At 41.5% G+C, this 15,151-nt stretch overlaps 1 protein-coding gene across 3 annotated transcripts in view; it reads right to left on the bottom strand.

Annotated features, from left to right (window-relative positions):
• SLC25A13 (solute carrier family 25 member 13) overlaps positions 1-15,151 on the bottom strand; it is a 179,820-nt gene that overhangs the window by 64,657 nt on the left and 100,012 nt on the right. For 2 of the 3 annotated variants that reach the window (XM_010972366.3, XM_045508640.2), the window contains 6 exons: positions 9,622-9,768; positions 7,644-7,782; positions 6,800-6,893; positions 6,497-6,581; positions 3,107-3,194; positions 2,467-2,625 (listed from right to left, as the gene is read on the bottom strand). In XM_010972366.3, the coding sequence (XP_010970668.1) occupies positions 2,467-2,625; positions 3,107-3,194; positions 6,497-6,581; positions 6,800-6,893; positions 7,644-7,782; positions 9,622-9,768 (712 nt within the window). The remainder of the gene's footprint in view (positions 1-2,466; positions 2,626-3,106; positions 3,195-6,496; positions 6,582-6,799; positions 6,894-7,643; positions 7,783-9,621; positions 9,769-15,151) is intronic. The other variant, XM_010972374.3, reaches the window with a different exon arrangement.

Genomic DNA, 15,151 nt, shown 5'->3' with positions numbered 1-15,151 from the left:
GTGAAGGGCACCAATTCTGAAGTCTCAAAATTGAAATTTAACTGCTTCCCCCTGGAATATTTAGACTTTAAATAATAAAATTACATTTAATAAGAAGTTTACAAAGAATCACATACAGGGTGTTCTAGATCTTGACTTTGTACACAAAGGTTAGAATACTGATTCTCAGAAATACTTCAGGTCTTTTTTTTTTTTTTCTATCATAATTTTTTTACTGGTAATGATGGTTTCTCACTTTTATCTGACCCCTCTCTTGCCCAAAGACAAGATTACAAATATGCAGTTACATGCAATTATTAATTAATAATTATGTACAAGGCACTAAAGAGAATTGGTCCCCAACCAAGAAGAGGAATAAGCCATTTATAAAGCGATTATACATCATTTTTTAAAAAACTTAAACTGACAACCATCTCTTTGCTCTCAAGATCCAAATACAAAACAGAAACTAAACAAAGTTTTTCAGTACATGTTTTGTTCTAAAACTGTCTACTAGAAAAGATGAGAAATAAGGGAGAAATGAACACAGGTGACTCCCAGGACTAATCTTATATTCACACTCTACTTATCATCCTCTGACAGAGAACCCCTTAGGGTTCAGGCACCCAAAGCAGGTTAGATAAATGGCTCTTTCTAAACCAGGACGAGGGTGAGGAGCTGCCTCTTTGGTGTTCAAAGTGAGCCTCCATGTCTGTCTAACAGGCCAGCTCACTCCCCTTCCCTGAGGAGCTAAAACCAGTCCCTCCAGTCTCACCGATGTAACTGAAACAGCAGGAGGTTTATGGGATGGCCCACATTAGCTCAGAGCTCAGGTACACTTCACACTTTTTGTCTATGGAGTCAAAAGGACAGGTCAAGGAAGAAAATCCAGATGCGCCCAAGAATCAAGACCAGGTATGGTTAACCATGCCATACCACCAGGTATGGTCAAAGAGCAGAGAAGGGACTCAAAATTAAAACAGGTCAACACAAGCACATTAAAGACATTCAGCAGGACAAAAATCATTTCTCACAATTCTAAAGGCACCCTTGACGTTTAATGCAATACCAAGGAAGCCCATAGAAGCAGTTTGTGAAGCAACGCCGAGACTCACGTCTGTTGGGCTCGAGGCTCAAAGCTCTCCCTGCAGAAAACCACCTGCATGAACAGGTAAGGCCTTTGCCTGAATCACGGCAAAGCAGGGACTGTGACATTAACCTTGTACTACTTGGGAGACATTTCATTTGCAAGGTTTGTTGTCACCAGGAGGGAAAAGTATTTCAAATGGAAGGCAGTGACCCTGTAAGGGTCATCATCAATCACCTGGGGTCAAAGACCTTCTCAATTATAAGAAGAGGCAGGGGGTGAGGGAAAGAGGACAGAGCGAAGATCAAAAGGCCTTTGATGGAGGTTATCTACCTGCACAAAAGACCCTGCAAAACGGAGCTTCTCTGGCGTTTGAAACCTTCTAGTTTTTAAGGCGAGAGATTTCAAGAGGGGTCTGTTTTTTTGTTTTGTTTTGTTTTTTAACTTGGGTGCTTAACATGAGGATTGGAGTCAGCAGATGGCAGAAGAGGCCTACACGGCTGCCAGTTTCAAGGTCTGTCTCTGCAGAGTCCTAAATAGTCTTTTCTTCTTCTAGAGCAAGGACTCGTGGGGGAAGGAGGGAAGACCCCGCCAGCTTTGCCGCTGCCAAATGGCGAAGTGGCTCAGCTTGAACTGCCTTGCAATACTGGATTTTAGCTGCTGCCAGTACACTTAATTTCCTTCCTCTTTGTAGGAGGCAATCACAGAGGAGGCTGGGAAGTTAAGCCACGTCTCTGTAGGCCAGTGCCAGTGGTCAAGCAGTCAGGGTCTGTGGGATCCTTTCTATTTGTGATGACACACTTTCGGCCACTGTTCTTCTTGTTTAATACGCCTTAGATGATTAAAGGAGCAGCTGGATGGAGAAGGACTACCTGGCTAGAGTGGTATGTGAATCAGCTCCATCGGGTACAGAGGCAGAGGGAGGGACAGGGGCAACTTTAACTCAGAAAGAGGCAGCGAAGGAGGGCTCCACTGGACTCTTGGCTACCTGCTTGGTAGACGTTTCTGTGATATATTCAAGGAGAATCATTAGTCCCAAGTAGGCTTTCTCCTGCCCCCACCCCACCCCACACGCCTTTCCCTGTTAGCTGGTGAGTGGAGTTAGTTCACGAACACAAACAATGTGAGCCTTTTGAAAATGCACTGAAGATGTTTATAAAAATAATTATTTTAAGAAATAAAACATACTGCAGAGCAATATAAATGGCTTTTAGGTGATGGGCTGTTTTGATTAGCCATGCCCCAGATGCCTCCAGCCTACGCCCATTAGCATGGATAATAGACAATCTGCTGTATTTCCATTTTAACGCAATCTCTCTGATACATTTCAGGCATTCGCATGGAAAACTAAACCTCTGACTACCATTTCACCTTATGTGAATTTAGCCCACGGCACGAACCTCTGTACAGTCCAAAGAAGCCTTCATAGCGTAGTACTTTCTTGAAACAGTCAAAGCTGTTCTTATACATGAGTTCTCCCACGAAGGAGCCAGTTGATCGTTGGTTCTGCATTCGAGTTTTCACCAGATCGATAGGATATACAGCAGTGGCTCCCACAGCTGAAATCAAATAATACCAGTATTTCAGAATGAATTAAGATCAGAGGAAAGGGGAAGGTGGTTAAAGTCAGAGACCAATAATAAAAGGAGGAAACAAACTTTGTATATATTGATTTTAAAACTGTACTAAATAAATAAATAATTGTATATTTTCATTCAAGTGTCTCCTGATAAAAGGATATCATAGACAGTTTCAGTTTAAAAAAAGCACATCGCTACAGTCTAACCTCATTAGTCACCTGTCTACAGAAAGCCTATCTGCAGATAAAGAGGAGAAGAAGCCACTTCTGAGTCCCTGATCCCATGCAGGTATGAGGAAAAAGTTCCCTTTGCTCTTATCCCATCACGTGGATACAGACTGGCGACTGGCTTGGGGAAAAGTCAGAGGAGGTTCTGTCCTTCAATACTTCAAGGTGGAAAATCAGAGGAAAAAGGAAGAAGAAGAAGAAGAATGAAAAATTTGCACTCAGCCATGACTAACCTCCAGCAACAGAACCCAGACCAAACCTGTAGGCCGACTCTGCGATCTGCAGGAGAATCGGTCGAGATGAATCCGCTGAGGCCTTCTTCTTTGCAGGCACAGGAATTAGAGAGTGACGAGACAGAAAGGAAGACAGAACAAAAATGAGCACACAGCATTCAAAAAAAAAAAAAAAATTACATCTGGGTTCTGAACCCATGATACAACTAAAATGCCAAAGAGGAAGGTATGGTTAGATTTTGTAAGTTCTTATTAATGAAAAGTTACTACTGCTGCTAATTTTTAAAAAATCAAATTTGAACATAACAAAAGCCATTATGTGCCCCCGCCAATGCTATGAACCCATTTTCAAATGTTTGATTCTCATTAGCAATCAAAGAGACATAAATTTAAAAACCCTGAGATACCATTCTTCATCAAATTCTCACATTGGTAGGTTTTAGGGTTTTTCTTTGTTTTTTAATGGCAATACCCAGCCTAGCAAAAGATGATAAAAACAAAACTTCTCAAACCTGCCATTTAATCAAGTGCACACTGAAGGGAAACTTGGTAATAGACACCCAAACCCTTAAAATGTACATGAACTTTGACCCTGCAATTCTATATATAAAGAGTTAGGCTAGAAAAGGGTCCTGTAATGTAAACAAGGATCAAGCTTACAATAATGTTAAAAAGCAGTACTGTTTTAAGGGCAAAATCTCTGAGAACAACTATGTCCAGCAATGGGGCACTGGTTATAAATAATGCTACAGCCTGAAAACAAAATTGATAAAATAATTTTGTAAAAGATTATTTGCTGTTGAGAAAAAGTGTTCATAAGGTATCATAAAAGTGAGAACAAGCTAAGAAAGAACACGGTGAGTAGGTAAGTATTCACGGTATGATTCTCTTTACCTTCTCAAATGTCTGAAATATTTCATAATAATCCTTCAAAAACAGTGTTAAAGACTGTGTGTGAATATGCTATTTTTATTAAAATTACCTTTGAGCATGGATATGCATATAAAAATAACACTAACATTTTGGCTATTCCATCACCCAGAGGTATTCAAAATGTTTACAGTGGCTGCAACTAAGTGGCTGTATTACAGGTGAGTGATACTTTTTTCTCGTTTTTGTCCATTTTTTTTTTTATAAATTCACACTTCGGGCAAGTCAGTTGTTGTTATATTACTGTTCTTTTGACCTATTATTCTTACAGTGTTTTTGATGCCAGAACATTTCAGAGTATTTCATTTCTCTGTCTACATAAATAAAACAGTAAGCTTGTGTTACATAGAATTGTCAAATGAGGGTGGCACGTAGTTAGTGCTTAATAAATACTCTTCGAATAAGTAAATACAGTCAATGAAATGTTTTTTCAAAAGCCACAATAATTAAGATCGATGAACAATGAAAATAATTACCAACCCTAGCTATCAACCCACTGAATTTTAGTTGTTGTCAATGAAACACAATTCTAATACAATGAGAATTTGGTATCTCCTTCAAAGTCATTTAACTGAAAATAGCTTTACATAGAAATACGCATCTCTAAGGAAGTAAAACCTTTCTTCTGAAGATTCCACTGGGTGCTTCCAACTCTATCCTTGTACAGATGGAAATTAACAGTAACTTCATTCTGACAGCTGCATTCATTAAAAAAGGCACTGTTTTGTTTATGTAAATATAAACATGCAGTACTTACAAAGGTTCTGGCATCACAATAATGAGTGAAAATATTTTGAAAATAATGAGTTGGGGTGTGGTGAGGAACCTACCACTAACACTAATCCATCTAAAAAAACAAAGTAAATGAAATCCCAGACTTTAACTTTTCTGAAGCTAGAAATGTAGCATGCTCACGAAATGAGACAAGAAAGATTCCTCCTTCTGCACTCCTCTGGTGAGGATAAATGTTATCACTGAGCCTACCAGGTAGATGACCTCCATTGCTTGAGTCTGTTGATGTTGCCAGGCCCACTGGGGTTCACACAGTAAAGAATATTCCAGGCAAGGCCACTGTGAATTGCTCTAAACCTTTAAGCAGCAGCCAATCATTTCCTGCTGTAAATTTCATCAATCTCGCCTAACCCTTTCGTGGCCAAGACCAACAAGCACCCACCATCATAAATTCTCAATAGCTGCAGAGGGCATGAAGGAAAGTTTGTGGGATACCACTGCCAGCTGGAGAACAGGAGGAATCTAAAAATAAATGAAAACAAAAAAAACTTCTCTGCTTTTTCCTAGTCCCTAAATTTCTCCAAGAGCTAACAGCACGGAGACCAAGAGATAACCATCTGGTAAGCAGGGTTTCAGAAGCAAAGGGTGTTGCAGAGCGGAGTTGCTGCCCGCTCTGCACGTGATTACACAGTCCTCCCTTCTGCACTCGGGGAATCGGCTTCCTCTTTTAACGACGGCCAGCTGGTTTTCCAGAGGTGCCTGGTTTAGGATTTACTGAGCACACACCCACCACTCTGAGTTACACGCTGCACACAAAACTCGCCACTGCGATCGGGTGGGAAAGAGCTGAAAGGAGGGTGTCCTGGCTCGAGGCCTGCCAGTCCTAAAAATGTAGCCTGCACCGACCCATTGTGGTCAAACTGGCGTCTCTGTACAGACCCAGAGCTCCGAGCCAAAAACTGTTAAGTCTCACAGGATTCAGGGATGGCTTTGCCTTAAAGGAGGTATTTTTCTAAAGTGACGCTTGTCTGTGAGTGGATTTATTTTACAAACACCACGTAAGCACAACGCATGCTCTGAAGGCTTTTATTCCCTAATCCTGATCTACAGAAAGTAGACCAAGAGTTAAATGTAAGGAGGCCCCACATCGTAGGTTTCTGACTCCCACAACTTCAAGAGATCAGTTTCTGTTAACCATAAAATAAAATCTAGCATTCCTCAAATTGTTTCCACATAACTTATGAATCCTTGCACAAAGAAAATAGGTCTAAAAGCCTGCAAACTATGACTCCAGACTAAACAAAATTATCTCATTTTGATATTCAGAAAACGGAAGGCATGGAAGTTAGGCGACGCTCTGGTGAACGCCTCTCTGAGGGGCAGGGCCAGCTGGGGACCCAGACACCCAGGGGAACTCCGGCCCTGAATCTCCCAGCAGGAGACTCAGGGAAGAAGGAAAGATCTTCCACCTCCAATGGGGGGACCAGGCTTCGAATGCCCTTAAGGAATCACCCCCTCTTCCGAAGAAAAATCCCAGTGCCAATTATCAGTTAATCAGATCATCTCTAAGTAATGTCTCTTCACAGCCTTTTGAAATGGGCTGGATTTTTCTGTGCAAAACAGAGAAATGGTAAGTCAGAGACCAGGGCTGTAAAGGCAACTACAAGTAAAGAGGGGTCGGGGACCCTATGAAAAGAACGGGGCAGCGAGTGTGCTCCTGGTGCTCACCTGCCTCTGGGCCTCAGCCAAGTTGAAGGGCAGAGTTCCCTCTTCTAGAGGAGCAATTCGTTCAATGTCAGCTAAGGTCATCCGCCTAGAAGGAAAAGCAAACACAAACAACATCAAAATTCAAATTCATTAAAATTTATATTATGGAATTTTAAAATCTTCCGTTTCTTGTTTCCCATATTTCAGAGTTATCTTTAATTTGGCTTCTTTTTCTCTAGGTTTGCTGCCCTCCTCCTACCCCGGTCTCCTAACCTTCTTTTATTAAGCTAATTTAAAAAAAAAAAAAAAAAAAGGCCAACTTACCCCCGTGGCTCATATAAATCTGCTAACTGAAACAAGATGTCAACTTCCATGGGTGTAACCTGACCAAATTTCTGAGCTGCCAGAACAAACTCCTCTGTATGGAAAAAGAGTTAAAAGGGAAAGATTCAAGAAGGAATATCCACTAAATGCAGCATTAACTCAAGGCACTGGAATGAGCGAACATCACCAAACTTTATTATCATCAGTCGTAGAATTCAGGTCAATCCAAATAGGGTAAGAATTTTTGCAGTTCTTTTACTCATCTGGAAAAAGTATGCAGAATAGTTTCTCTGATACTGACTTTAAAAGCTTGGTGTCATCTGAAGGCTATGAATAAATGACACAGGATGTTATTCAAACTGCGGGTCAGGGAAAACGAGGAGGAGATAACGAAACTTCATGGGCACAGGTCCCAGGACGTGATATGAATGAAGCTGTGGAATCCCTAAGGGAATTCTCTTTTGAAAAAACTCACTAAAACGCTGTTACCTTGTTCAGAGATTGTAAATTAACAGACACTGTCCCCAGTATAAGTTTATGGAATTCCTTGTGTACTTTTGAAGGCCGCTTCAGAAGCTGCTGATTTAGCTCAGGCTCTAGCAAGATTTGAAAACATTTAAGAAAGTTACATGGTTCCCTCATTCAAAGACTGTCTTGGGTTTATTTAAAATGTGCTGAAGACTGTTTTGTTTGTCTGATCAAAGGACGGAGAACACACATGTACCATAAAGTTAAGATGCATCAGTGGGATAGAAAAATCTATCACAAACTCCTGGTTGCCTTCTTCACCCCAATAATATACCAAGGTACCTGCAGGCAAGGATTCAGATTTATTCTCACTCACCCTTAGTCACCTCTACATCTTTCCTGTTGCCAGCCAGAGTGCTGTAGATCTTTCTAATGAGTTCCATGTTGTTAAGGAGTGAGTTAAATCCATTAAAGTAGGAGAAACTAACTTGATGGGACGTGGTACCTCCAGCAGCCTCAAATAAGTTGAAAACAAGAGGGGAGAGAAGAAAAATAAACAAAGGGTTTATAGAATGAAGACGATTCAGAAGTACACATATCAAGTGCCAGTTTTGGAAGTAATCAAGAAAACATGTATGGGAAGAAACGGCCATAAGTATTTTTCTTTCACATTAAAATAAAAAGCTATAAATGATTTTTAAAAGTAACTGCAACTAATCATGACCAGAACTTGTACTCACCACACACAAATCCTGGAAAACTAAATAAATACATGTGTAGGATTATAACAACAGGACCAGTAGTAATTTACAGAGTTCAAATTTCAATTGGAAATGTTTTATAAGTTTGTTTATTTCATCTAATGAGCAACTCTTAAAGGCTTAGACACGCGAAACTGTATTATACACACGTACACATGTGTATGCTTATATGCGCAAAACTATTATACCAACACAAGCATACTGTGGCAAGTGGTCAATCTAACATTATTATCATGATTTGTCATGATCCTTTTAAGTACTAATAAATAATCATTTAAATACAGACTTTACATTGGTAGGATTTCTAACAAACAAGCATATTATGGTAAAATTATGAGATGTCATATGCTTTGATGGGAGTTAAGACTGGTCAGAATTCTGATAATCAGAATTTGTAAGAAACCATATTTCTTCACGGGGACACGGGGGCAACAGACAGCATGTCCATTATGAATGGAAATTCAGTTTGGGGTTTCAAATTCTATCCTTCCCTAACAAGGCAAAATATTTTTATTAGGAAAGCACTTCTTTATAAGGTAACAACCACATAAATCTTCACTTGGTAATCATTTGAAATAGCTGACATGAGCGTTTAGAGTGGCGTAGGGAAGGGAGGCCGAGAAAAGGAGCTAAATGAACACAGTGCCCAAGAGGAAGAGGACTTGTCAGAATGCCACGTCCCCAAAAAGAGGGACTTTAGGGGAAAAAAAAGGAAAAATGAAAAGTTACCCTGAGTTCTTGCCTACAGTAAGCACTGTGGGGAAGTAAATGACGTGAAAACACTCAAAACATCCTCCTCCTGGGATGAACAAAAGGAGAGTTCCACTGCGTAGGGTCCCAAACTGAGGGACCATCCTGACAATCTCCTAGCAGTTAGGTTCTAGGACCTCACCGCCTGCGGATGGTGACTCAGTGGGCCTGGAAGAGACCTCAGAACCTGTGTTTTCAACAATATCCCTGACGGTGTTTAAGCTCTACGATCAAGGCATGGGAACCACCCCTGAGGCATGTTCCAGGGCACCTCGGGGTCCAGGAGGGAGGACAGTGGCTGGACACCCACTAAGAGGGAAGCTCCATGACACAGGACAGCGGGCTCTGCTCATCACACATGCCACTGTCTCCTCAACACACACATGCTGACTGACTGAGGCAATCTAGGGTTAGCTTCTATTCTGCTGACTACTGGAATTATCTATGTGCACTATTTAAAACAATTTTTTTTTTTTGCCTTGGAGAACAGGTAAAAGCAAAGATCAGCATTTGACTTACTTCAAAATATAAAGAAAAAAATAAACAAAAATAAAGCAAATTAATATGCGATAATATCTTTGTTCTTTCTTTTTCAAAAAAATCAGTGAACACATTTCTTTAAGATATGCCGTATTATCCAGATAAATTAACTACTAACTAAAACTGGCAAAGCACACTCTCTAAGCTGGGTAATGTATGCAATCTCATTAAGAAAATAAGACAATGTTAGTGTTTAAACAGAAAAAGCTCTACATAATGTGTAAACTCGTCCTTACAATCCCTTAGTTACTGAGCTTACACCAGGTAGAATAAACTACTTCACTGGGGCAAGTAACAACTTACAGCTACTAGACATTCTTCTACAAAAGGTGTCAAGACATGAGGGCGGATGGTGACCATGATGTCTCGGAAGTCAATGGCTGTGACTTTTCCTGTCCTGGCACTGTCCCTTTGAACAAAGGCTTGTTTTGCATGCTCCAATTGTATTTCCTACAAATAAAGAAGGTGAAATAATTTATGTTTCTCAATTACTACAAATGACAGGTCAGTTTCAAATCAGGGTAAGGAAATATACGTTTATCTTGATTCACTAAGCCCCACACTTGTTCAGCAGCACTCCCAAGCTATTGTCCCCTTCCAAAGAGAGAACTTTGCTCAGATCGGGGAACATGTCTTGAGAAAGTACATTCCACCTTCAATTTCCTACCCAGAGAAACCAAATCACGTCCTGCTCAGCTGGAGTCCAAAGACACAAGGAAAATAAAAACTGGAATGATGTTTGGTAGGCTCAAAGATCTGGCCACACCCTGCCTGGGTGGTGTGATGATCAAAGGAGAAACACCTACAGGGATGTTAACCTCTCTCCAGAGAAGAGAGAGAAAGGCTTAACGGTAACTTGGTTCACAAACAAGTAGCAACAGCTTGAAAAGGGTGGCTCTACTCTGGAATATGCTGTTCCTCTGCACCACTGGTGTTTTGGGCAGGTTAAGCCTTTGCTATGGGGAGCTGTCCAGTGCATCCCTATCCTCTCTCCTTCCACCAGATGCCGAAGCCACTTTCTCCTGAGGCCACAGCAACCAAGAATGTCTCCAGAGAGGGCTGTGTGTCCTAGTTGAGAACCAAAGCTGCAGAACTAGGAATTGGACAGTACCTGGGTCAGAAGTAGAGAAAGTGTGGCGTATGTTTTAATTCATACAATCTAAAGACAGGAAGCTCACTCTTAGACTTCTGTTGCTATTCCCAGGGGATAAGTGCATACGCAAAATAAAACGTAGCCTCCCATCAAAACAATATCATGTGCCGTGTAGGAGAAACATCCCTTCTGTAGAGTATGTTTTATCTTCCTCAAGCCACTCTGCTCATTTCCCAAATGGGCCCCTAGAGTGAGATCTAATCTCTATGAAATTAAAAGGCATCACTGATATGGCTCTCAAGGATTTTTAAATTTAAACAAAAAAGTTTTATTAGCTGATACTGAGGAATTAACTTTTTTTTTTAACTTTGGTGATTAAGATAATGACATAGTTTTATCAGAACTAACTGTCCTTATGAAGTAGTGCAAACTGAAGTATGGGAGAAATGACATGAGTCTGATATGGCTTTATACTATGGAAGTCTGATAAAATATTGCTAACAACTGAAACTGGATGACAGGGACATGGTGGTCATGACATTTTTCTATTTTTGTGCAACTTGAAAATGTCTACAATAAAAAATTTTAAAAAGACCAAAAAAAAAAAAAAAAAGAATCAGAGTTCTTATCCTATTGAAGAGCTTCTTCTCAGTTACAGCATCCGCCAGTTGCAATCCAGCCTACCCCATGGGACTCTCCTCGGGGACTCTAATCTTTCTAGTGCCTCTTCCACTCACTCCTTAAATGGGAGGCATCTGTCAACCCTCTGTCCTCAGGTCTTCTCACTAGACTCTCTGAGGCAAAGGCCTCCCTCCCCAGGACTTATGATAAGATTTCTTATTAGGCTTTTGACTCTCAGATCCAAGTCTCACACTTCTATCTGCCAGGCCAGAATTTCTAACTGCTTAGAGAATACATCCATGTGGGTATCTGGTAAAGGCCATAAAATTATGCCTCATTAAACCCACCATTATATGTCCCCTACCCAGTCCTTAAATCTGGTCCCTCTCTTAAGTTCAAAGCTTACCTATTAGCATGTTGTTTTCCCGGTCAGCTACCCTGGCAATGTCATTTTCAATTCTTCAAACTTCCTTTCCCCCAGAGCAAACGTAACTAAATTAAGTCACTTGGACCTTTGAAAGTTCACTCAAATGCAGTTTTTCACTCTTGATACTACTGGTCCAGGCCCTGCTCAGCCCCTGTCTGAATGACCACCATGGGCCCAATTGTCCTCTCTGACCTCTGCAGTCCACCTTGCACACAGCAACAGCTGCCTTTCAGAATCTCTCATCTGACCTCAATCTCCCTCTTCAGGAAGCTTTCATCACAAAGACCTGTCTCTGAAGCAGCACACTTAAGCCCCTAATAAGGAGCAGCTCTCAGCCTTGGCTCCAGCACCCCATATCCAGCCGGGCCAGACCTTCCCCACATCTGGGCCTTGGTCCACACTCTTCCCACCACCATTTCAGGAGCATAGATGGGTAGCCTCCTTCTCTAGTTCCTGAAATCCTACCACTTCTTCCAGCCTTAACCCAAATGCCACCACTTAGGTAAATATAACCAGGCCTCCAAACTGAAAACAACTGACCTGATCACGTGGCCTCCTGCTTGAACCTCAATGATAAGACACGACGTATTCCATCCTACATAGTAATCACTTGTTTACATTCCTGTCTTTCCCCAACTTGGCCAGGGGAAAGAGACTGTGTCTGCTCACCCTGCTTATGGTGTGGACGGGATGCTTCAGATATACTAGGCGTGCAATAAACCATGGACCCGCTCATCAGTGACAGGTATTGTATAAAACCACTGAGTGAACAAATCACAATGCAGTCAACAGAAAGGGGTCCCCAGTACAAGTGTCTCCAACTTAAGAGGAAGGAAGGAACCAACTGTTAAACACCCTGTAGTGAAAAATGACCACAGCATGCATTCAATTGGAAGTAAATGAACACAGTCTCTTTTGAATTGCCAGACCCACTGCTAAAGCTACCTATCGGAAGCCAAAATTACTCTCAACAACACCAAAGGGTGTGTTCAGTTGTTTACCATTTCCCCTAGTTTATAACTAAAATTGTCTTAGGGAGCCTCAGGTCATTATACCGAAAGCAGTTATCACCTTCCCTGGCCACTCCATCCCCTCAGAGAGGAGGGAGCCAGAACGCAGAGAGCAACCTGTCCGAAACGTCAAACTGGGAAACGGACATGCACGGGGGTGCTCAAGCTCACACCGCAGGGCCAGGACTGGGGGCGCCTCTGTCCTGGGGACTGACGGCATCACCCGGCACTTCCGTGAACAATGAAACACTTACGACCGGGGCTCCCGCAATCATGGACCAAGAAAGCACCTTTAAACCTAATGAAGAACTACTTGAGAACACATTTCCAACAGTTCTTAAAGATTGGGGATATTATAAACTCCCAGAAAAACAGGAAGCTGGACCCAGACAGTTCTCTAAATAGTAAGATACAGGGAAAACATCTAATTACGTGTTTCCCTAAACTTAAAAGTAGCTTACTGAAGATGGAGAAGAACATCTGTTGACGTCCTGTTTCTTCCTCTGGGTGAAAAAATGAAAACTATTACCTCAACCGATAGAACGACCAGAATAACAGCACTGAGTGAGCATGCGTTACATGCCAGACACCGCTCTAAAGTACTTCACAGTAAAAACTCATTTAATGCTCACAGCAACACTAGAAGGCAGGCGCTACTATTGCCCTCACTGCACCAATTGAGGAAACCAAGGTCCCACTGACCAGCAGTAGCAAAGCTGGAACACAAACCCAGGGGGGCCCGCCCCGCTCCTAACACCTCACTAGCCTGTATGGATAATGGCGCTGCCAGCAATTTGATTACAAAACATATCTGACACAGGCATCTTCAGAGCTATGAAAAGAAAAACACCCAATCTGTTTTTAAATTATTCCAATGCCTGAAATTTTTATGTTGCCTATTTTCGTGAGAAAACAATAAAATTCCTGAAGCTTTTTCATTAAGACAAAGGTCTCTGACGTGCTCTCCAGCACCAGGAGTGTTCCCCCAACAACAGCAGACACCATGGAGGAGAGAAACCAAATCAGAAAGGCCTTCTCCTCGCCTTATTCACAATCCCAAGAGACCAAGGAGGGAGCAAGACCCATAAGGACGTCTGGGGAGCTAACACACAGGCATTCTGTAAATACTTAATTTGAGAATGAATGATCTTTGAAATAAATATCCAGGCTCACTACTTACAGCAGAGTGACTTAAAATCAAAGCTCCACATGGGCACCCCTAAAGTTGTCTAAGGAAGACCTAACCCATACTTAGGGCTACAAAGACCCTGAAGGTTCCTAGATCTGAACCCAGAGGGATTAACTGAGACAGAGAGCTCTTGGGATGTGTGGTGTAGAGCACACGTAAGTTAATGTTCATTTGCAAAGTGCAAGGGACCAAAATGGATAAATCTGTCCTATGTGTCGGGGCAGGGAGGAACGATGGGAGACAACAGCTACATTCAAATATCTGAAGGTTTAAAGGACTATCAGGTAAAAAAGAAGTCAGACCAGCTCTCTGTATTTTTTAAAAAAAGAAAAAACAGAACAAAACAACGGAGAGAAAATAGAGGGACTGGGCTTTAGCACAAAACACATACGTATTTAGCCTGCACAGCTATTCAGCAATGAGATGGGCGGCTCCCTTGCAAAGGAGCAGGTTCCCAGTCACTGGAGATATCTATTCAACTGCAAGCTGAGAAATTTGTATCAAGGAATTTATTTTACTTATTTTAATGCAGGGCTTACGGAAGCAATATGTTATGATGACAAAAATCTCAAGTTTGGAACCAGAATGGGCAGAGATCAAATATCAGCCCTGACCCTCCTACCTGGGAGGGCTTAAGGAAGGGGGTTTGTATCTCAGAGCCCCAGCAACACCTTACTGTACAGGTTGGTAAACACTAGGTGTCATGTACGACATGCACTTAACAAAAAGGAGCTTTGATTTTTGTCGAGGTGAATAATTTAAAACCCTCTAAAGTCCCTTCCAATATAAGTTCTTCGGAGTCTTTCAAAGAAACAAAAAAATCACCTAGTTAGGAATAGTAATTCAGCAAAGTCATTTTGAACCAGCCACAGGAACAGAGTGACGGAGACCAGACAGGGTGGAGGGAGACAGTGCCAGCCGGAACACTTCCGACAGGCCTGAGGCTACGCCAGGAACTCCCGAGACAGTATTTCACTGAAGCCTCATGATAATTCTCTCAGGTGATAATATCTTTATCTTAGAGGGACCTGAAGCTCAGGGAGGTTAAGTATCTAGTCCAAAGCCACACAGCTAGGATGTGGCAGAGCTGAGATCTCTATCAAGGTATTGTCGGATTCCAAAACCAAGATTTTTAACCACTAACTTACGCTGCCTTGGGTAGACTCGTAAGTAAGATGATCGTAAGTGATCTGGACACATAATTGAAAAAGAGATGTTAAAAAAAAGTTTTAGTGATGATTTATGTATAAAAATAGAGCAAGCTTTTCTTAATGAATTCTTATCTTGGATGATGGGAGAAAGAGGAGAACCCACCACAAAAGAAAATACTTATGGGAAAAGAGATGAGTAGTTAATCACAATGAGAAAGTTGGAAAGAGCTGGGCTCAAGTTATAAATAAAAATTAAGCTATAAACAAAAGAAAACCAGAGGCACAGGTAGAAACGTAAATCTGGGGAAATGCAGATAATAGGATTTTAGGGGGAAAAAACCC

This window comes from Camelus bactrianus, chromosome 7 (assembly GCF_048773025.1).
Source record: "Camelus bactrianus isolate YW-2024 breed Bactrian camel chromosome 7, ASM4877302v1, whole genome shotgun sequence".
Classification (NCBI taxonomy): domain Eukaryota; kingdom Metazoa; phylum Chordata; class Mammalia; order Artiodactyla; family Camelidae; genus Camelus; species Camelus bactrianus.
Note: the sequence above shows the minus strand (reverse complement) of the source record. Positions and strands in the feature narration are given on the sequence as shown.